Here is a 19,972-nt window from a genome sequence, read left to right on the forward strand (position 1 = left end):
AACAAGGCTGAACTATAATGATTCGGTCAGTGTCAGAAAATTGGGAACTGAGAATGGGCATGTCAATTCAAAGCCATATCTCAGTTGACTGAGGCACAGGTAAAGGATTCTAAAGCCTGCTGCTTGTCAGCTCAGTGGTGCACACCCGTACTTCCAGTTTTTGTCTAGGCTAAGGCAGGAGAATCACCTGAGCCCAGGAGTCACAGCCCAGCCTAGACACCACAGCAAGACCCTGTTTCCAACCAAGCGTGGTGGAGTACCCCTGTAATCCTAGGGGCCCCGGAGACTGAGGATCACGAGTTGAGTTCAAAGCCAGCCTCAGCAACTTAGTGAGGCCCTAAGCAACTTAACTATACCTTGTCTCAGAAGAAAAAAAATTAAAGAGCTGGGGATATTGCTCAGTGGTGAAGCGCCCCTGGATTCAATCCCCAGGACCCCCAAACAAAACAAAAGCCCCCAACTCACTGATAGAAGCCCACAGCACTCAGAGAAACTGTGTTCCAGCTTCCCTGGTGCTCAAAATGCTAGTGCTCCCTTTCAGAGCCAGGTGAAGCCACAGGCACCAGAGCAAGGACAAAACCCACATGGTCCAGAGGAGGGGTCACTGGGTGCTGCCTGGTTTGCATCCATGCCCTGGTCCTGCCCAGTTCCTGAGTGGGACCACAGGCCCGGAAAACCAAAAGAAGCACCTTAGCTTCGACAACTGGACTCCAGTCCCACCCCTTTCAGGAGCCTCAACTTGTGAAGTACCTGGGCAACTGCCCTCTCTTCTATTTAAGGCAGGCTTTGGCAGACGCTGCTGCTTGCCATGCTGGGCACAGGGGCACCTGGCCAGTATGTCACCGTGGGTGGCTCACCTGGCAGGCTTGCAACTCTCCATCGCCTGCTGCTGGGCTTTCAGCTGCCACAAGACGTGGTTCTCCCCTGACTTCAGCCTCCCAGGGGATTTCCTCCTTGCAGGCCTATTCCCTCTCCATACTGACTGTCTGCAGGTGAGACGCAGACCCCAGGTGACCCTGTGTGACAGGTAAGTGAAGGACCAGCAGAGCTGTCACTTAGTGTGACCTGTGGCTGCAGGGCCCTTCTACTGGCCTCTGGGCTATTCCTTGAGCTCCCACCCCCAGTCCCTCCCTCCACAGTTGCCACCTCCAAATGCTTCTGCCAGCTTCCATTTTGTGATGGATTAGTTTGTCCTTGCTGTTAGAGTGAGTCCATTCAAGTTTCCTGACTTTTCTCCCCGAGGGAGAAAGGGCTGAGGCAGATGCCCCACACAGGAGCCTCCCTGGGACGGCCATCCAGGTAGAGAATGCTTACTGCTTCTCTCTGAAAGGAGACAGCTGCTTGTGAACTGTCACAGGAGCCTGGGGAATGCCTTTGGTCTCCGCGGGAGGCTTGCACTTGAAACACTCCTGACTGCTGGCCCAGGATGCAGGTTCTGAAATGTGGACCAGATCAGAACCTGCAGGCAGGAGCTAAGAAAAGAAGCCCAGGCTGGGAGAGAGGCTGGGGGAGGACCCCAGGAAACTGGCTTCAGGTAATTGAAGGAGTTTGTGTGCAGGAAACAGTGGGCCTCCTCTGAGGAACTTGGAGTAGAAGGGATGCGAAAGACGGGGGAACCTGCTAGGAGGTCACGATGCTGGAGAGCACAACAGGCCAGCATGCCCTCCAATCAGGGACCAACCACATCCTCAGCTTGTCCCTGTTGTGACAGCAGTTCCCAGAGTAGGGACACAGAGGCTCACAGGCCCTCAGCAGTTTCCTAAGGTCCCAGTGAGAAGCACTAATTAACTAGTTAACCAGGTGAAGTGGGTGTACTGGTTATTTATATATATGCATGCATGTGTGTGTGTGTATTTGTAGATGGACACAATACCTTTATTCTGTTTATTTTTATGTGGTGCTGAGGATTGAACCCAGTGCCTCACATGTACAAAGCAAGCACTCCACCACTGAGCCACAACCCCAGACCCTGTGGTGGTTATTTTTACATGTCCGTTTGTCCAGCCCTGCTGCCCAATGTCAACCTGGGGTATGAGTTGTCTGATGTGTGCTCGGAGTCAGCCAACTTTTATGCCACATTGAACCTGTACTAGTTCAGGTGTTGCTGTGAATATTTTTTGGATGTGATTAACTTTTAAATCAACAGACTGAGTACAGCCAGGAATGGTGTACTCAGTACATGCCTGTAATCCCAGATACTTGGGAGACTGAGGTAGGGGTTGTAAATTCAATTTAGCAAGACCTTATCTCAAAATAAAATTTAAAATAAGGAGGAGAGAGAGATGAAGCTCAGAGGTAGAGCACTTGCCTAGCATGGGCAAGGCCCTGGGTTCCATCCGCACTATGGAAAAGAAAATAAAAAGAGACAGACGACCCTCCAAACCGTAGGTGGACCTCATTTAATCAGTCGAAGACCTTATGAGACTGAGTCTTGGCTATATCCCCAGCCCCTGGCAAAGAAGGGAATTCTGCCTTTGAACTCAAGATTACATTATCAGCTCTTGCCAGAATATCCAACCTGGTGTTTTACCCTACAAATTTCTGGCTCACCATCCCCCATGATCATGAGAGAAGTTCCTTAAAGTGAACCTCTAGTACAGCAGGTTGCTCTGCTGCAGGACTCTGGGCCTTTGATGCTCACATGCTTACCCAAGGTGGTGGGGCAGGCCACATTCTGTAAGTCTGGCCCTGCCTCTCCTCAGGCCTGCCAACACATCCTGAACTGTGTGTGCTGCTGGGCCCGTGCTGAAGTTATATCAGTACAGGCCTGGGCAGATGACCTCAAAGGTTTTCTTTCTTTCTTTTTTGTTCTAGAGATTGAACTCCGGGACACTCAACCACTGAGCCACATCCCCAGTCCTATTTTGTATTTTATCTAGAGGCAGGGTCTCCCTGAGCTGCTTAGGACCTCACTTTTTTGCTGAGGCTGGCTTTGAAATCATGATCCTCCTGCCTCAGCCTCCCGGCTCAGAGTTGTTTTGTACCCCACAAGCCTGGGACGCTAGGAGGCTGGTGGGTCTTAGAGGGACCTTGACCTTCTCAGCTCTCACTCTGCTTTCCCTGCAGGCCTGATAGCTTCAATGGCCATGGCTACCACCTCTTCCAGGCCATGAGGTTTGGTATTGAGGAGATAAACAACTCCACAGCCCTGCTGCCCAATGTCACCCTGGGGTATGAGCTGTATGATGTGTGCTCGGAGTCAGCCAACTTTTATGCCACATTGAACATGCTCTGCCTGCCGGGGACGTACCACATAGAGATCCAAGAAAACCTTTCCCACTACTCCCCCAAGGTGATGGCAATCATCGGGCCTGACAACACCAACTACGCTGTCACCACTGCCGCCATGCTGAGTCCCTTCCTGGTGCCCCTGGTAAGCAAGGTCCTCAGTGGTTGGCAAATCCAACCTGAGCTAGGACAAGTGGGTGGGAGTCGCTGCGCCCTCCAAGGCTAGTCCAGCCCTTGGGGATCTGGGGCTGGTCCCTGTTCTTTAGTCACACTGCAGAGGTCCCCACCTGCCCCAAAGCCCCCTTCCTTCCTCTCCAGGGGATGCTTCCAGATCCCCTGCCTTGGCCCTCTTGAAACCCATTCCCCTTGGGAACCGCTGCCATTTTGACTGCTCCCTCTTGGCTCCCCCCCCCCCCCCCCGCCACTGCCCTCTCTCCATCCAAAGGCTCCATCTCCTTCAGTGACAGCTGAAAACCTTTCCTTCCTGTGCATAATCTTCACATCCTCCTGGCTCCTGGCCTCTCCTCCTCCTGGCTCAGAGGTGGGGTGCTCCTCCGCTTGTTGGCACCAACTCCTGCTTGGGCCCATCAGTCTCCCACCCTGGGCTGTAGGCATGTGGGGCTCCCTTTGCCCTTCCAGGCTCTTCCTGTTCTTTCCCACTAGAACTCAGGCCCAGAGTGCTGCTCACTTGCTCCGCCCTCTCATTTGCTGCTCACTTGCTCCGCCCTCTCATTTGCTGCTCTGCCTATGGCCCAGAATTCTGCCCCACCACTCTTGTTCTTGCCAGTAGGGAAGGCACCTTCTAGATTTACAAAGCCAACGAGCACCTCTCAGTCCCCTGTGTTCTGACTTGCCCACAGACTCTGCCACTTATGCACTGACGGGTTCCACGTGGAATGCACCTCTCTCCTCACAAGAGACTTTTTTTTTTTTTTGGTACAAGGGATAGAATCCAGAGGTGCTTAACCACTGAGCTACATCCCCAGCCCCCCCCCCTTTTTTTTTTAGAGAGAGAGGAGGGAGAGAGAGAGAGAGAGAATTTTTTAATATTTATTTTTTAGTTATCCGCAGACACAACATCTTTGTTTGTGTGTGGTGCTGAGGGTCGAACCCGGGCCGCACGCATGCCAGGCGAGCGCGCTACCGCTTGAGCCACATCCCCAGCCCCCCAGCCCTTTTTTTATATTTTATTTTACTGAGTTGCTAAGTGGCTCACTAAGATGCTAAGCCTGGCTTTGAACTCTCTCAATCCTCCTGCCTCAGCCTCCTGAGCTGCTGGGCGCCACTGCGCCCTGCTCTTCTCTTCTTGTAGCTTCAGCCCTGGCCCTGTAGGTCCCCCCAGGCCAAGATGCTCAGCTGTCCTACCCATTAGTGCTCCTCTGTCCCTGCCCTCCACTTTTCATCCATTGCCTCGGCAGCTCCGTTCTCCCTTTCAAAACTGCCATGCCCAGCCCCCACTCTGCACTGCCCCAGCCTTCCTTCAGACCATGAGGACTCCTCACCTGGTCTTGAGGCTTCTCTAACACTTTTCTCACTGGAATTAGATTTGTTTACCTCAAACACTCTCAAGGTCTCCCCATGGCCTAGAGAATGAAGACCAAGGCCTCAGATCAGGAGTGAAGGCCTCTAGCCAGGCGCAGTGTCACATGCCTGTAATCCCAGCAGCTCGGGAGGCTGAGACAGGAGGATTGTGAGTTCAAAGCCAGCCTTAGTAGTGTTGAGGCGCTAAGCAACTCAGTGAGGCCCTGTCTCTAAATAAAATACAAAATAAGGCTGGGGATGTGGCTCAGTGGTCGAGTGCCCCTAATAAAAAAAATTTAAAAAATAAAAATAAAAGAGTGAAGGCCTCCAGCCCTGCCTCACTCATGAAGAGGACCCCTGGCCAGGCGGAAGCCCTTGTTGATGTCCAGCCACACCACACTGTTCCCCTCCCTGTAGGCAGGGTTCGTTCCCTGAGCTTGGGATGCAGGGCTCCTCCAGCTGGCCCTCCAGGCAGATTCCACTGCTCCCCAGCACCCCACTTCCCAATGGAACCTCCACAGTGGGTTCTCGGACTCATGGGTCAAGCATGGCACTGCTGTTCTCCTTCCTCTTCATGTCCCCACACCCAGCACAGGGCTGGCACTGGGGGACCTCAGTTGAAGTCGCTGCTGATCTCACTGAATGGGACCCCCACAGATCAGCTACGAGGCCAGCAGCATGGTGCTCAGCTCGAAGTGGCAGTACCCCTCTTTTCTGCGTACCATCCCCAGTGACAAGTACCAAGTGGAGATTATGGTGCTGCTGCTACAGAAGTTCGGGTGGGTCTGGATCTCTCTGGTTGGCAGCTACGGTGACTACGGGCAGGGGGGAGTACAGGCACTGGAGGACCTGGCCACAAAGCGGGGCATCTGCATTGCCTTCAAAGGCATCATGTCTTCCTCCGCCCAAGAGGGCGACAAAGAGATGCGGAGCATGATGCGCCACCTGGCCCTAGCCAGGACAACCGTGGTGGTGGTTTTCTCCGGCCGGCAGCTAGCCAGGGTGTTCTTCAAGTCCGTGGTGCTGGCCAAACTGACTGGAAAGGTGTGGATCGCCTCAGAAGCCTGGGCCATCTCCACACACATCACCAACGTGCCTGGGATCCAGGGCATTGGGACAGTGCTGGGCGTGGCCATACAGCAGAGGCTTATCCCTGGCTTGAAGGAGTTTGAGGCGGCCTATGCCCGTGCTGACAAGGGAGCCCCCAGGTCCTGTTCTAAGGGCTCCTGGTGCAGCACAAATCAGCTCTGCAGAGAGTGCCAAACTTTCACAGAATACACGATGCCCGAGCTCGGGGCCTTCTCCCTGAGTTCTGCCTACAACGTGTACCGGGCAGTGTATGCGGCAGCCCACGGCCTCCACCAGCTCCTAGGCTGTGCCTCTGGAACCTGTTCCAGGCGCCAAGTCTACCCCTGGCAGGTAAGAGCCCAGCCCCAGGCCCCCTGTGTCAGGGAGAAGAGCCAATCCTGAGACAGAGTAGGCACTCTTGGTCACCCCAAAAGACAGTGACTTGAGGGGTGGTGTTCCCTTAGACAAATCCTCTCCTCTCTGAACCTTGCCTTCTGCAAGGTGCCAAAAAAAAGAAATCTCTGCAAAGGAATCCTTTGCTGGAGGCCTTCTCTGGGAGGGCTGGTGGGAAGGGCTCCAAGGAAGGGACCACAGGTGTTCCGGGGGTAGAATCACCGGGTTGGGAGCCTAAGAGACCCCTGGCACTTGCTTCTGGCAGTCTGTGTCTACGTGGTCTGCCGTAGCTTTACAATCTCTGTTTGCTTTAGCTTTTGGAGCAGATCTACAAGGTGAATTTCCTTTTACATGAGGACACTGTGACATTTGATGACAATGGGGATCTTCTCAGTGGCTATAACATCATTGCTTGGGATTGGATTGGGCCCAATTGGACCTTCAGAGTCATTGGCTCCTTCACATGGTCTCCAGTTCGGCTGGACATAAATAAGACCAATATCCAGTGGCACGGAAAGAACAATCAGGTAATGGAGATGTGGTGGCTCACCAGGTAACTGCTTCATGGGGGCCAGGAGCTTGAAAGTGGCACTTACCCAGGGCAGGAAGCAGACCCCTGGTAGCAGACTGCCATCATTCTACCCAGCCCTGCCAGGGATGCTGGCTTCATATGCTAATGGACAGATGCTCACTGGGATGCCTTAGGTTTACACCACCAGGGGCTCTGCCTAGGAATGATCTCCGAAGGCACAGGCATGGAGATTCTGCCTCTGTCTCACAAGTAAGCTGTCCTTTGACTTGGGCCCCTCCATGTGGCTACAGGACACCTGTGGCTTCTTACAGGTTCCCACATCTGTGTGTACCAGAGACTGTGTTGAAGGGCACCATCGGTTGGTCATGGGTTTCCACCACTGTTGCTTTGAGTGTGTGCCCTGTGAGGCTGGGACCTTCCTCAACAAGAGTGGTGAGTGAACAAAGTGAGTGGGCCAGTGATCAGCACTCCCAGGGGCTGTCCAGCAGGTAAAGAACCTCTCCGAGGCCCGTTGTGTACAGTCAGCCCCAGGACAGTCATGGGCTGCCAGTTAGGTGCAGGTTGACAGACACCTGCCTCCGGATTGAATTCTGATCAAACAGACAGAAACAACAGAAGGAAACCTGTAGACCACGGTGTGTCCTCTATCAGAGAGCTCATGTCACATCTGCAGAGGCATCTTATCCTGAGTTCAGCCTCTTCATTCCACCGGATGTAGCTAGTGTTTTCTTTGTACTCTCCCATCCTATTTGTGGGAAGTCCCTTCTGTTGCCCATGCTGAACTCAGCCAGCTCCTAGACACCTGGTAGAATGTCTGCCGTAGGAGAGTGTACCACCCAGTGACACAAAGTGGAGACCAGAGAGCAACTTATGTAGCTAAAGGCTCAGCCCAGAGCTGAACACTAGGGGCCACATTCTTCGCTTTTACTTCTCTGTGGTGATGTGGGGGATGGGACACTATGCCTTCTGTCCCAGAGAATCAGGACTCAGAAATCAGAGCAGAAGCCTAGGAAGTGGATTCATCCAGTGGAAGTGCTGGAAAGAGATGACCACATCCTTCCTTTGGGGTTGGGGGCTTGTACTGGAGCTCAGCCTCACTGGCATGGGGGAAGAGTGACCACTGTAAGGCCCTCTGGGTTTGCAAACCCTTTTTTGGATCATGAGCCACCCAGAACTTATCCATGTTTCTCCAGAGTATGTAACTGACACAGACACTTTGAGGAAACACTTGGCCTCCAGCTGCATTCCAGGCTTTCCTGACACTGCCCCCTTTAATACGCTTTCCGGAGGAAGCTGCTGGGATATAGGTCTCGCAGCATCTTGCGGACCTGCAAGCCTCCTTTTCCCAAACCTACTTTGTTCAACTGGCTCTCAGGAACCACCTTTGTTTTCCCTTCCAGACCTCTACAGATGCCAGCTTTGTGGGAAAGAAGAGTGGGCACCTGAGGGAAGCCAGACCTGCTTCCCACGCACAGTGGTGGTTTTGACTTGGCAGGAACCCATCTCTTGGGTGTTGCTAGCAGCTAATACATTGCTGCTGCTGCTGCTGGTTGGGACTGCTGGCCTATTTGCCTGGCACCTAGATACCCCTGTGGTGAGGTCGGCTGGAGGTAGGCTATGCTTCCTCATGCTGGGCTCCCTGGCAGGAGGTAGCTGCAGTGTCTATGGCTTCTTTGGGGAACCCACGCTGCCCGCGTGCTTGCTGCGCCAGGCACTCTTTTCCCTGGGTTTTGCCATCTTCCTATCCTGCCTGACAGTTCGCTCCTTCCAACTGATCATTATCTTCAAGTTTTCCACCAAGGTGCCCAGGTTCTACCGTGCTTGGGTCCAACGTCATGGTGCTGGCCTGTTTGTGATGATCAGCTCAATGGCCCAGCTGCTCATCTGTTTAATCTGGCTTGTAGTGTGGACGCCACTGCCCACAAGGGAATATCAACGCTTTCCTCAGCTGGTGGTGCTTGAGTGCACAGAGAGCAACTCACTGGGCTTCCTGCTGGCTTTCACCTATAATGGCCTCCTCTCAGTCAGTGCTTTTGCCTGCAGCTATCTGGGCAAGGACTTGCCAGAAAACTACAACGAGGCCAAATGTGTCACCTTCAGCCAACTCCTTAATTTTGTATCCTGGATTACTTTTTTCACCGTGGCCAGCGTCTACCAGGGCAAGTACCTGCTCGTGGTCAATGTGCTGGCCTTTCTGACCTGCCTGAGCAGCGGATTCAGTGGTTACTTCCTCCCCAAGTGCTACGTGATCCTCTTTCGCCCAGACCTCAATAACACAGAGCACTTTCAGGCCTCCATCCAGGACTATACTAGGCGTTGCAGCCCCTCCTGAGCAGCGGGTCAGGCAGAGCCAGCTGGGGCGGGGCGGGGAGGGCTGTCAATCTATCCTGCCCTGAAAGCCGAAGTTGGTCAAGCTGGGTGGAGGGCCTGCAGTGTCCGTGAGACCTTTGGGCGTCTCAGTCTTGGCATGCGATATGTCACCGCACGGGTGAACAGACCCCAGGCTCCGGGCTGCCAATAAAGAGGTGAAATGCGTGTTTACGTCCCCTTGGCGCTTGCTGTCAGGAGAGGGTGGGGCCTCGCTGGTCCTAGTCTGAGCGCCTAGCAGTCCCGGCCAAGCGTGGCGTTGCTAAGCAACTCCGGAAGGTGGGCCCGTCGCTGGAAAACTTGGCTCGGCCACGCCCTCTACGTCCATTGGCGGCTCGCAGAGGCCCCGCCCCCAGGGCCGAGCTGAGAACCCTACATCTCGGAGTCTTTCCACCGGGCCGGCGCGCCCTGACGTCACATCCGGCGCAGCGTCGGCGGCGTCTGCGCCCGGTGGGCAGGGCACGTCGGGCCGGGGCAGTTGGTTCGTGGGCTCTGGAAGGGAAGAGACGGAAGTGGGGCCGGTGCAGCGGGCGCAGGGAGGACCGGTCCGGGTGAGGAGGGCACGGGGCGGGAGGGGGACTGCGGGCCACCTTAGCCGCCGACGGTAGTGTGGCCGCGGCCGCCTTTCGCGCGCCGCTCGCGACCTGCGGGTGCGGCGTGAGCTCCGCTCACCTGTGCGCGGCCGCCGCCCTCCCCGGCTCGGGGTCCTCTGGCTGAGCCCCGCCGATCTGTTGGCACTCCTCTGCCGCCCCCTTCCTTCAAAATTCGTTATTCCCAGCCGCACCTCTCCACGACCCTGTCCTGTCCCCGCCATGCCCTGCCCGCACCATCCTCTGGCCAATCCAGTATGACCCCCGCTCCCTCGGCCCACGGCTGTCAGTCCCTTCCTGTGCTCCGCGTGCACCCTTTAACCTTGACCTCGGCCCTTTTCCTGATTAGTGTGCGTGAGTAGCGTCCATCCTCCCTTTTCGATCTTGTCAAAACGAGGGGCTTTCTCTTATTCTCGGTTGGGCTGGCCAGGGTGTCACTTCCGCCTTCTTCTCCTTCAGACCATGGACGGCTCCTTCGTTCAGCACAGTGTGAGGGTTCTGCAGGAGCTCAACAAGCAGCGGGAGAAGGGCCAGTACTGCGATGCCACCCTAGACGTGGGGGGCTTGGTGTTCAAGGCACACTGGAGTGTCCTCGCCTGTTGCAGCCACTTCTTCCAGAGCCTCTATGGGGATGGCCCAGGGGGCAGTGTTGTCCTCCCTGCTGGCTTCTCTGGGATCTTTGGCCTCCTGTTGGACTTTTTCTACACTGGTCACCTCGCCCTCACCTCAGGGAACCGGGATCAAGTGCTCCTGGCAGCCAGGGAGTTGCGAGTACCAGAGGCTGTGGAGCTGTGCCAGAGCTTCCAGCCCAAAACTTCAGTGGGACAGGCATCAGGTGGCCAGAGTGGGTTGGAGAAACCTGCCCCTCAGGATGTGAACAGCCACTTCAAGGAGCCAACAGACTTGGAGGAAGAGGAAATTACAAGGACTCTTGGCCTAGTCCCCAGGGATCAGGAGCCTAGAGGCAGTCGCAGCCCCCAGAGGTCCCAGCTCAGCTCCCCTATTCAGAATGAGAGCCCCTCCTTCCTTGCTGGAAAACTCAAGCAGGCTCTGAAGCCTTGTCCCTCAGATGACAAAGAGTCTGAGGACTGCAAAGTGCCCCCAAGGCCCTTTGAGGCTGAAGGTGCCCAGCTGCAGGGCGGGTGTAATGAGGTACTGTGCCCAGGGTGCTGGAACCAGGGAGGCAAAAGTTGGGGAAAAGATGGACAGTTCTGGGGTGCTCTGGACCCCAAAGTAGAATCTCTGTTTTAGTGGAACAGGCTTTCTCTGAACATAGGAAGCCAGTGACCTCAGCTGACCATTCTGTGTCACAGCTGTCTACGATTTCCAACTTCCTTGGGGGTGGAGTGGGCAGCATCAGGGTTATAGGTGTTTGCCTCAAGTAGTGAAATCTGGCCAGGCTTTTAGTGTCTTATAGAAACAGTCACTTCTCCCCATATCCAAGATTCAGATGTCTGCCCTGGGCTCCTGAAGGGACCAATCCCTGATGAAAGGACTCATCTAGGTTGGGGTTTGGGATGGAACTAAAGCTGGGTCCCCACAACCCCTGCTGATTAATTTGGTGACCCCACCCCCTCCTGCTGCCTCTTCTACTCTAGTGGGAAGTGGTGGTTCAAGTTGAGGACGACGGGGATGGCGATTACGTTTCTGAGCCTGAGACTGTGCTGACCAGGAGGAAGTCAAACATAATCAGAAAGCCCTGTGCTGCAGAGCCAGCTCTGGGTACAGGTTCCCTAGCAGCCGAGCCCGCTGAGAACAGAAAAGGTACAGCGGTGCCGGTTGAATGCCCCACATGTCATAAAAAGTTCCTCAGCAAATATTATCTAAAAGTGCACAACAGGTAAACACTGTTTTTCTACTTTTTTTTCCTGTCTGCCATTCCCATGTTGGGGGAGGGGTCCTGTACTTCCCACTTGTGGGCTTTGTAGGGGCTGGGGGCTTTAGCTCAGACTAACATAGTGCCTGGTGTGGGCATACCTCTGTTTATCAGGGTGTGGGAACCTGGTTTGGGTCAGATTTTCCTCCCCCTTCTACTGTGTGTCTTTTGGTTAGAGATGGATTAGTAGACACCTTGTCAATAGGTTGTGCCCACTGTGGACTTTGACCTCCTCCTGGCTTCTGCTGTGGGGAATGGAAAATCCTGTGGACTCTAAGCTGAAACTAGGGCCTGACCTTAGCAATTTCTAAAGCCTGGCAGTGTGGGCTTTGGGCTAGGTGCTCATCTTGAGGATTGGTGCTATTTCCAATTCTGGGGACATTAGCTTTGAGGTATAGAGCATAAAAGACCATTTGTCTAAAGCTGGAGTGTCCAATAAGGTAACCAGCAGTCCCCTGGTCCATTTTTGTTTTTGTTTTATTTTTAATAAGTTGTAGATGGGCACATATCTTTATTTTATTTACTTATTTTGTGCGGTGCTGACGATCGAACCCAGTGCCTCACATGTGCTAGGCAAGCACTCTACAACTGAGCCACAACCCCAGCCCCTGTGAATCCATTTTAATTTAAAATTAGTTAATTCAGTTTCTCAGACACACTACCCCCATCTCAAGTGCTTGGTAGCCGTGTGGCTCCTGGCCGCTAAGCAGACAGCGCAGACATTCCACTGTACTAGAGAGTCCTCTTGCACAGCGCTGCCCTGGAGCGCCTGCAAAGCCTCTGGGGACAGCAGGTAGGTGACAGACTTTCCATTCCTGCCACTCTCCAGCCCAAGACATCACAGTGTGCTTTCTGAGCAAGCCAGGTTGTGTCACATAAGTGTTCTCACTCTGTTACTCTGGGAAGTCACCGGTGATCCTGGAGCTGGAGCTGGATCTGGGGTTGAGAGCTTTTGCTACCCCTGTGCTCGACCTCAGGGTGGTTACCACTAGTGGAGCCTTTGGGTAATCCCAGTGTGTGGGGAACCCTGGGCCTGTGTGTCCTGCCCAGACACTTAGGCTGTCTGCTACTGAAAGATTCCAGTGCAGAACAGTCTCCATTCCTCTTTGTCTCGGGATGTATGTTGCTGGCTGGCCCTGAGAGCTGGGAGGGGAACAGTGCTTTCAGGAGGCCACTGCAGCAGGGCCTGAGGACCGCTGATAGTGTAGCAGGGGATGAGAGAATGGGCCTCTGGCGGGTTGTGAGGTAGCCCATGGGCTCTTCGGTCAGTGTTCATTAGTTCATTCCACAGACTGACAGACAGGGCTGGCATGTAGCTCAGCGGTGGAGCACCTGCCTAGCACAAGGCCCTGGGTTCAATCCCCGGCACTGCCCCCCCCCAAAAAAACCAAATTGCCAGATAGCTGATAAGACTTACGAACACTCAGGATACACCAGTGGACTAAACAGAGGCCATTATTGAGGGCTTACCTTCTTGTAGGACAGTACAGATGAAAGCGTAAAAACCTAATGAGTAAATGTGTAGTGTGACAGTGGGTCCAGGGGCTGGGGTCAGGGTGGGGACAGTTGCTGTCTTAAATAACCATGTCTGGGTGACTTACAGGGAAGGATTTAAAGAGCAAAGATTTAAAGCAGCTAAGGAAGCCATCCATGGGAATAGCATTTGGGCAGGCACAGGAGCCTGCGAGAAGCTCTTGGCTAGGAGTGAGAATGGCAGGTTGGGTGCTGGGAAGGGGTGAAGGGCAAAGGCCTTTCTTGGGGCTGAGTGGGAGACATCACAGCCAGGCTAACAAGGTACGGGGCAGACCAGCTCATGGAGGGCTACTAAGGCCACGTGTCTTTTTTTTTTTTTTTTTTTAGAGAGAGAGAGAGAGAGAGCTGGGGATGTGGCTCAAGTGGTAGCATGCTCGCCTGGCATGCGTGCGGCCTGGGTTCGGTCCTCAGCACCACATACAAAGATGTTGTATCCGCCGAAAACTGAAAAATAAATATTAAAAATTCTCTCTGTCTCTCTCTCTCTCTCTCACCTCTCTCTTAAATATTAAAAAAATTCTCTCTTTTTTTTTTATTTTTTAGTTTTTGGCGGACACAACATCTTTGTTTATAGGTGGTGCTGAGGATCGAACCGGGCTCATGCATGCCAAACAAGCTCGCTATGGCTTGAGCCACATCCCCAGCCCCGAGGCCATTTGTCTTAAAAGGGTTCCTCTGGCTTCTGAATTTAAACTTGCCTGGGAGGATGGTGTGGAGGGGAGGATGTGTGTTAGCTCACGCGGGGCTCAGATCTGCTGTTGGACTGTGTGGTAGCAGCGAGGTGCATGGTCCGATTTTGGCCACAGTTTTGAAGATGGAGCCCACAGAGGCTCTGGGAAGACAAGTATTCCTCCAGGTAGTCAGAACCCAGGGATACTACTGCCTCAGAAAGAAGACTGCTAGCCGTCAGCCTCTGTGGGACCATGTAGGGAGGCTGGCAGAGGTGGGGCTCAGGCTGGTTCCCAGCTGTGACCTCAAGCACAGAGCTCTGTGGGCTTATGGCCTTGGGTGCCTTCTCCTGAGAGCCTCTGTGCTGGAAGGGGATTTTGGGGCTTGTTCTCTGCGTGTTCACCAGCTGGGGTCTCACAGGTCATGTGGTGAGCCATGGCCAGTCCCGGGACACATCTTCATCTCTGCTGTGCAGCTCTCATCAGTGGTGGTCAAAGAGGGCCTCCTGTGAGAGAGAGCTAGGAAACCCTCTCAGCCCCCACACCCCTGTGGCTTCTCCTGGCAGGAAACACACTGGGGAGAAACCCTTTGAGTGTCCCAAATGTGGGAAGTGTTACTTTCGGAAGGAGAACCTCTTGGAGCATGAAGCCCGGAATTGCATGAACCGCTCAGAACAGGTACTTGGGAGCTGACCCAGGTACTTGTGGGCAGGGGCACGCTGGCCCATGTCTTGGTGCTATCTGGGAAGGGCCCAAATAGGAGACCATCTCTGATGATGACTCTAAAAATAGCTGCAGGGTCCTTGGATGTCGTCAGGTCCACACTCTGGTACAAGTAGAATATAGGCCTCCAGGGAAGGAGGGACAACCCCTGAAAGGACATTTTCGGAGGCATTTTGGGTTTACCTGCTGAGGCCCCTGGCCCAGCTCTACCCTCAGTTTTGGAGAAGGATGGCTCCTGGGAAGGCCCTTCCGGCCACCTTGCCCACCCATCCCACAGTTGTCCCCTGTGGATGGGGTCTGGCTAACTGCTACCCTTATCCTCCCAGAGGCCTGTTGGTTGCACCTGAGGCCAGGGACTGTGGGTGAGGTCGTCTGGTCCCTGCACCTAGCCTGTCTGGGCCTGAGGTGGGCAAGCCTTTCTCAGCACATGGTAGTTTGCAGTGCCCAGTGATGGTCAGGGCAGGTGGGTTACATGTTGCCCTCTCCCACCCTAGCATCCCCCACCCTAGGCAGACTCTTCCCAGCAGCAAGTGGAAGCCCCAGCAGAGGCTGCTGTCACAGGCAGAGGCTCCCCCTGATGCTGGCCCTGCTTGCCCCTCACACTGCCAGGTCTTCACATGCTCCGTGTGCCAGGAGACCTTTCGCCGGAGGATGGAGCTGCGGGTGCACATGGTGTCCCACACTGGGGAGATGCCTTACAAGGTCAGGCTCAGTCTGTTCCCAGAGCCGAGGGCCTGGGTGGGGTGGGTGCTGGCCCCAGGATCCTTCCTGCTGAGCCTTTGCCTGGTGCCCTTATCCTCCCAGAGGCCTACCCCTTGACATGGGTTCAGAAGCCTACCTTCTCTCCCCATCCACTGACCTCCATCTGTGGGTGGTGCCCCTGGCTACAGTCTCACCTCCAGGGTCTTTTTGGGCCTGTCTCTCCATAGGGGGCATGACATGGGCAGCTCATGACAGCTTCCTTCCCCTCAAGCCATCTTTCACACCAGATCAGGGACCCTCCTTGATCTTGGACTGGGCCCTGTCCATATCATCCTACCCAAAGGCCAGGGTTCCCTTGGTGCAGGCTGCCCTGGAGTTGACTGTGGGCCTGTTTTCCAGTGTTCCTCCTGCTCCCAGCAGTTCATGCAGAAGAAGGACTTGCAGAGCCACATGATCAAGCTACACGGAGCCCCCAAGCCCCATGCAGTAAGTGTCAAGACAGGGCTGGGCCCAGCAGTCTCTGAGGTGGGATGAGCAGAAGCATGGCAGCTGTGGCCATACAAAGTTGGGGAGCCTGTGGGAATCCTAGGCAGCCCCATGCTGTTCTCACCTGGTCCTGGGCCCCTCTGCCTGTCCCCCTTACCCCACAGTGTCCTACCTGTGCCAAGTGCTTCCTGTCACGGACAGAGCTGCAGCTGCATGAGGCTTTCAAGCACCGTGGGGAGAAGCTATTTGTGTGCGAGGAGTGCGGGCACCGGGCCTCAAGCCGCAACGGACTGCAGATGCATATCAAGGCCAAGCACAGGTGTGGGTCAGCCCATCTTCTCCTGGGGTCTGGCCCTGCTACCTGCAGCTGGGCCAGGAAGGTAGCATTTGCTTACATTCACAGGGATGTGTGTGCTTCTGCCCTGAGTCCAGTGCCTACAGTCTTTCTGGGGTTGGGGACCTGTGGGACAAGCAAGAGCTTGCTAAGGTGCAGGAGCTGGGGAGGGCTTCAGGCCAAGATGAGGCACTGTATCTCTTGGGGCAAATTTTTAGTTTCTTGTGACTCCCTGCTCCATAGACTCCTTTCCTTTCTTTCCTTTTTTTTTTTTTTTTTTTTTTTTTGTGCTGGGGATTGAACCCAGGGCCTTGGGCTTGCAAGACAAGCGCTCTACCAACTGAGCTACACCCCCAGCCCCTTCCATAGACTCCTTTCTGTTGGACAGTGGTGGTGTCCCTTTCCTGTACCACCCAAGCCCTCTTGCTTAGCATATCCTAGCTGGAGCAGGGTGAGGGGGGCCTCTTCCCTCTGTGATGGCCTTGCCTTGTCTCCCTACCCAAACAGGAATGAGCGGCCATATGTCTGCGAGCTCTGCAGCCACGCCTTCACTCAGAAGGCCAACCTCAACATGCACCTGCGTACGCACACGGGCGAGAAGCCCTTCCAGTGCCATCTGTGTGGCAAGACCTTCCGCACCCAAGGTGAGGCAGGCCCATCACCTCCTTGTCTTGGGGCTAAGGCCAGTGCTGAGCCCCTGCCTTGTCCCCACAGCCAGCCTGGACAAGCACAACCGCACCCACACAGGTGAGAGGCCTTTCAGCTGTGAGTTCTGTGAGCAGCGCTTCACGGAGAAGGGGCCCCTCCTGAGGCACGTGGCCAGCCGCCACCAGGAGGGCCGGCCCCACTTCTGCCAGATCTGTGGCAAGACCTTCAAAGGTACTTGGGGGTGCCCAAGGCTGGGCCATCTGTTTCTTGCTGACCCAAGTGGGAGGGTGTCCATAGAGGTGGGGGGCGACAGAGGCCTAGCGACGCTCCTCAGCTGCTGAGCCTCCCTGCCAGCAGACATTTTCTGTCTTCGAGTGCCTACCAGGGCGAGTGGAGCTGCTGACAGTGCAGGTGGGGCTGGGCTCCCCAGGGGCCTGGTCAGTTGTGACCTCAGGGAGGTGTTGTAGAGCCTGGCGGGGCCTGGCCCCAAGTAGTGGGGGGACCTTTGCCCAGGGCCTCCTGCTGGGTTTCCTCCTGGGCCCTGGATTCCTGGCCTGCAATCTCAGGCATATCTCTGCCATGTTTCCCGGCTCCTGATACCTGTGGCCCCGTCACTCCTGCAGCCGTGGAGCAGTTACGCGTGCACGTCAGAAGGCACAAGGGAGTGAGGAAGTTCGAGTGCACTGAATGTGGCTACAAGTTCACCCGGCAGGTAGGTGGCAGGGGCGCCCAGGGTCACCTCTCCCCCCAGGCTCTGCCCCCATCCCTGAGCTCTCACTCCCCACAGGCCCACCTGCGCAGGCACATGGAAATCCACGATCGGGTGGAGAACTACAATCCACGGCAGCGCAAGCTCCGAAACCTGGTCATTGAGGATGAGAAGATGGTGGTGGTGGCCCTCCAGCCACCTGCAGAGCTGGAAGTGGGCTCGGCTGAGGTCATCGTGGAGTCGCTGGCCCAGGGCAGCCTGGCCTCCCAGCTCCCTGGCCAGAGACTGTGTGCAGAGGAGAGCTTTGCTGGCCCCGGTGTCCTGGAGCCCTCACTCATCATCACAGCTGCTGTTCCAGAGGACTGTGACACGTAGCCCACCCTGTCTGCTTGTTCCCAGCCAATAAACCACGTGGCTTTGGACTGGATTGTTTTGGCCTGCCCAACTGTCTGTTTCCTGATGCCCTGGAGACAGTCAATGCTGCTTTCTTCACCTGTGCCGCTGCCAGTGCCCTGTCCCGTCCTCTGGACTTACAGCTTCCTCAGCTCCTCAGCTGAACAGGACATCATGGGGGCAGCCTTAGGTGCCAAACCCTGGGACTCGGTTTTTCCCACATCTGTCTTCTGTCCTTTATTTTTATTTTTTTATCCTGCCCTCTGTTCTTTCAGGATTTTAGAGCTGGTGGCATTGGCCAGAGTTGGTAGAGTTCCTGTTTTAGGGGTGACATCAGGTAGAATTCATTCCTAAACTTCTGTGGAGTAGTGGCCCATGATGACGGCCTCACTGGCTGGAGCCAAGATACTGGCCCAATTCAGGAGTATGCGAGCTTGCCTGGGGACCCGAGGAAGGCCAGGCTCCTGGCTCAGCAGGCTCAGGCTGGCTGGCAGCACACCAGGCTAGGAGGGCCCTAGCTTGGTCTAGGAGGCCTGGGTTATAAAGAGGCCAGGTTCTGTGGCCATGGGGTGCCGAGAGCCATGGAGGACAAGCCCTCAGGTGCTCACGTAGATTGCAGGTGTTAAGTTTCTTCCCAACTCCTTTTTATAGCCCCATGACCCTGGGCAAGTTATTGCTTCGTCTCCATCTTTTAATGGGATTAGTATCACGCTACATACTTCACAGAGGATCAAATGAGAGCTCAGTGGATAATAAACCACTGCAGAATGTACCTGGGGGCTAGGGGATCTGCTTTCGAGATGTCTCACAGAGGTGCAGATGGGCTGGGTCCTCTCCGCTGGCCACTTGGGCTATCATACAGCCTGATGGCTGGGTGCCAAAAACATACATCCCAAAGGCCAAGGCCACAGGGTCCTTCATGCTCTAGCACTGGAAGTCACATGGCTTCACCTGTGTTCATTCTGTTGGTTAAGGCAGTCACCAGTCTGCTCCAAGACTGAAGAGGAGGGGACATGTACTCCCTGGCCACTTACAGGACGGGTGTCAAACAATCTGTGGACACCTTTATAAACTGCCCCACCTACAGAATAGTCCGAATCAGAGGTCACTGGTTCAAATGCTCGTGACCTCAGTGACCAGAGGTGGGCACTGCTGAAATCCCATCACAGGAAGATTCCTGGAACACAATCCTCTGAGAGCCGGAGACTAGGGAAATGAGGTGCTGGGTTAGAACTCGGCAGTAGAGCGCTTTCCTGGCACATGTGAGGCACTGGGGTTGATCCTCAGTGCCACGTAAACATAAAATAGGCTTCAAAAAAATATGGGGTTGGGGTTGTGGCTCAGTGGTAGAGCACTTGCTTCACATGTCTTAGGCACTGGGATTGATTTTCAGAATCACATATAAATGAATACAATAAAAGGTACATCAACAGCTAAAAAACATTTACAAAAAAAGTTTTAGATTCAAGACCCGGCTACCTTTATTTCTATTTTTGTACTTGGGATTGAATCCAGGGGCACTTTACCACTGACCTACATCCCAGGTCTCTTATGGCCTTGATATATTGCTGAGGTTGATCTTCAACCTGTGGTTCTCCTGCCTCAGCCTCATAGGCATGTGCCACTGTACTTGGCCCACTTCCCTTTTATTCCTCGACCATTGGGACCTCAAAAGTAATAAAGATAGTATTCAAGTGTAGTAATTACACTCCAGGTCTGCCTCTTTCCTATGTAGGTTATAGACCGCTTCACATCTGTCCTGGAAAGGGGTGTGTTGGTGCACACCTGTAATCCTAGCAACTCGGGGAACTGAGGCAGGAGGATTTCAAGTTTGAGGCCATCTTGGGCGGTTTAGTGAGATTCTATTTCCAAAAGGGCTGGAAAATAATAAATAAGCAAACAAATAAATAAATAAATAAATAAAAAGGGCTGGGGATAGAGCGCAGTGGTGGAGCGCTGGCCTGACGTGTGTGAGGGCCTCTATTTTAAGGCTTCTGTCTTCCCAGGCCAAGTTATCCTGCAGACAGGAACCGCCATTCTGCACTACCCAGGAGGGCGGAAGAGCTTTGGAACAGGAGGTGGCCAGTCCTGGAGATCAGAGATGAGCTGCCCCTGCCCCCTGCCTTTCTTTGGCTTGATCTCCTATGAACTGAAGTGGGAAGGGCCGGGAAGGCTCTGTAAAGGGCAGCCACCCCTCAGAC

General features: G+C 54.6%; 2 protein-coding genes across 3 annotated transcripts; both read left to right on the forward strand.

The window, feature by feature from the left end:
• Window positions 1-836: 836 nt before the first annotated feature.
• Window positions 837-9,277, forward strand: Tas1r1 (taste 1 receptor member 1). The gene is made up of 6 exons (XM_005334785.3): window positions 837-1,027; window positions 3,067-3,373; window positions 5,407-6,168; window positions 6,525-6,737; window positions 7,054-7,174; window positions 8,143-9,277. Exons 1-6 carry the CDS (start codon window positions 837-839, stop codon window positions 9,072-9,074), a joined length of 2,526 nt encoding a protein of 841 aa, XP_005334842.3. The 3' UTR covers window positions 9,075-9,277.
• A 225-nt stretch (window positions 9,278-9,502) lies between these two features.
• Window positions 9,503-17,805, forward strand: Zbtb48 (zinc finger and BTB domain containing 48). 2 transcript variants are annotated; one of them, XM_013362622.4, is made up of 11 exons: window positions 9,503-9,660; window positions 10,159-10,851; window positions 11,298-11,539; window positions 14,343-14,454; window positions 15,109-15,201; window positions 15,601-15,687; window positions 15,852-16,006; window positions 16,529-16,665; window positions 16,736-16,900; window positions 17,293-17,381; window positions 17,457-17,805. In XM_013362622.4, the coding sequence occupies exons 2-11, from the start codon at window positions 10,162-10,164 to the stop codon at window positions 17,751-17,753; spliced, it is 2,067 nt and encodes a 688-aa protein (XP_013218076.1). In that variant the 5' UTR covers window positions 9,503-9,660; window positions 10,159-10,161; the 3' UTR covers window positions 17,754-17,805. The 2 variants fall into 2 exon arrangements, with proteins under 2 accessions (XP_013218076.1, XP_040143788.1); XM_040287854.2 differs by lacking the exon at window positions 14,343-14,454 and having other exon boundaries at window positions 14,994-15,201.
• The last annotated feature ends 2,167 nt before the right edge of the window (window positions 17,806-19,972 follow it).

Source organism: Ictidomys tridecemlineatus, chromosome 11 (genome assembly GCF_052094955.1).
Source record: "Ictidomys tridecemlineatus isolate mIctTri1 chromosome 11, mIctTri1.hap1, whole genome shotgun sequence".
Taxonomy (NCBI): domain Eukaryota; kingdom Metazoa; phylum Chordata; class Mammalia; order Rodentia; family Sciuridae; genus Ictidomys; species Ictidomys tridecemlineatus.

Excerpts from the sequence above, each read along its gene's own strand:
- Tas1r1 (XM_005334785.3), top strand. The coding sequence starts at position 837 with ATGTCACCGTGGGTGGCTCACCTGGCAGGCTTGCAACTCTCCATCGCC. Across the intron at positions 1,028-3,066 it reads CAGGTGACCCTGTGTGACAG|GCCTGATAGCTTCAATGGCC; the intron begins GTAAGTGAAGGA and ends CTTTCCCTGCAG. Across the intron at positions 3,374-5,406 it reads GTCCCTTCCTGGTGCCCCTG|ATCAGCTACGAGGCCAGCAG; the intron begins GTAAGCAAGGTC and ends GGACCCCCACAG.
- Zbtb48 (XM_040287854.2), top strand. The coding sequence starts at position 10,162 with ATGGACGGCTCCTTCGTTCAGCACAGTGTGAGGGTTCTGCAGGAGCTC. Across the intron at positions 16,007-16,528 it reads CATATCAAGGCCAAGCACAG|GAATGAGCGGCCATATGTCT; the intron begins GTGTGGGTCAGC and ends CTACCCAAACAG. Across the intron at positions 16,901-17,292 it reads CTGTGGCAAGACCTTCAAAG|CCGTGGAGCAGTTACGCGTG; the intron begins GTACTTGGGGGT and ends TCACTCCTGCAG.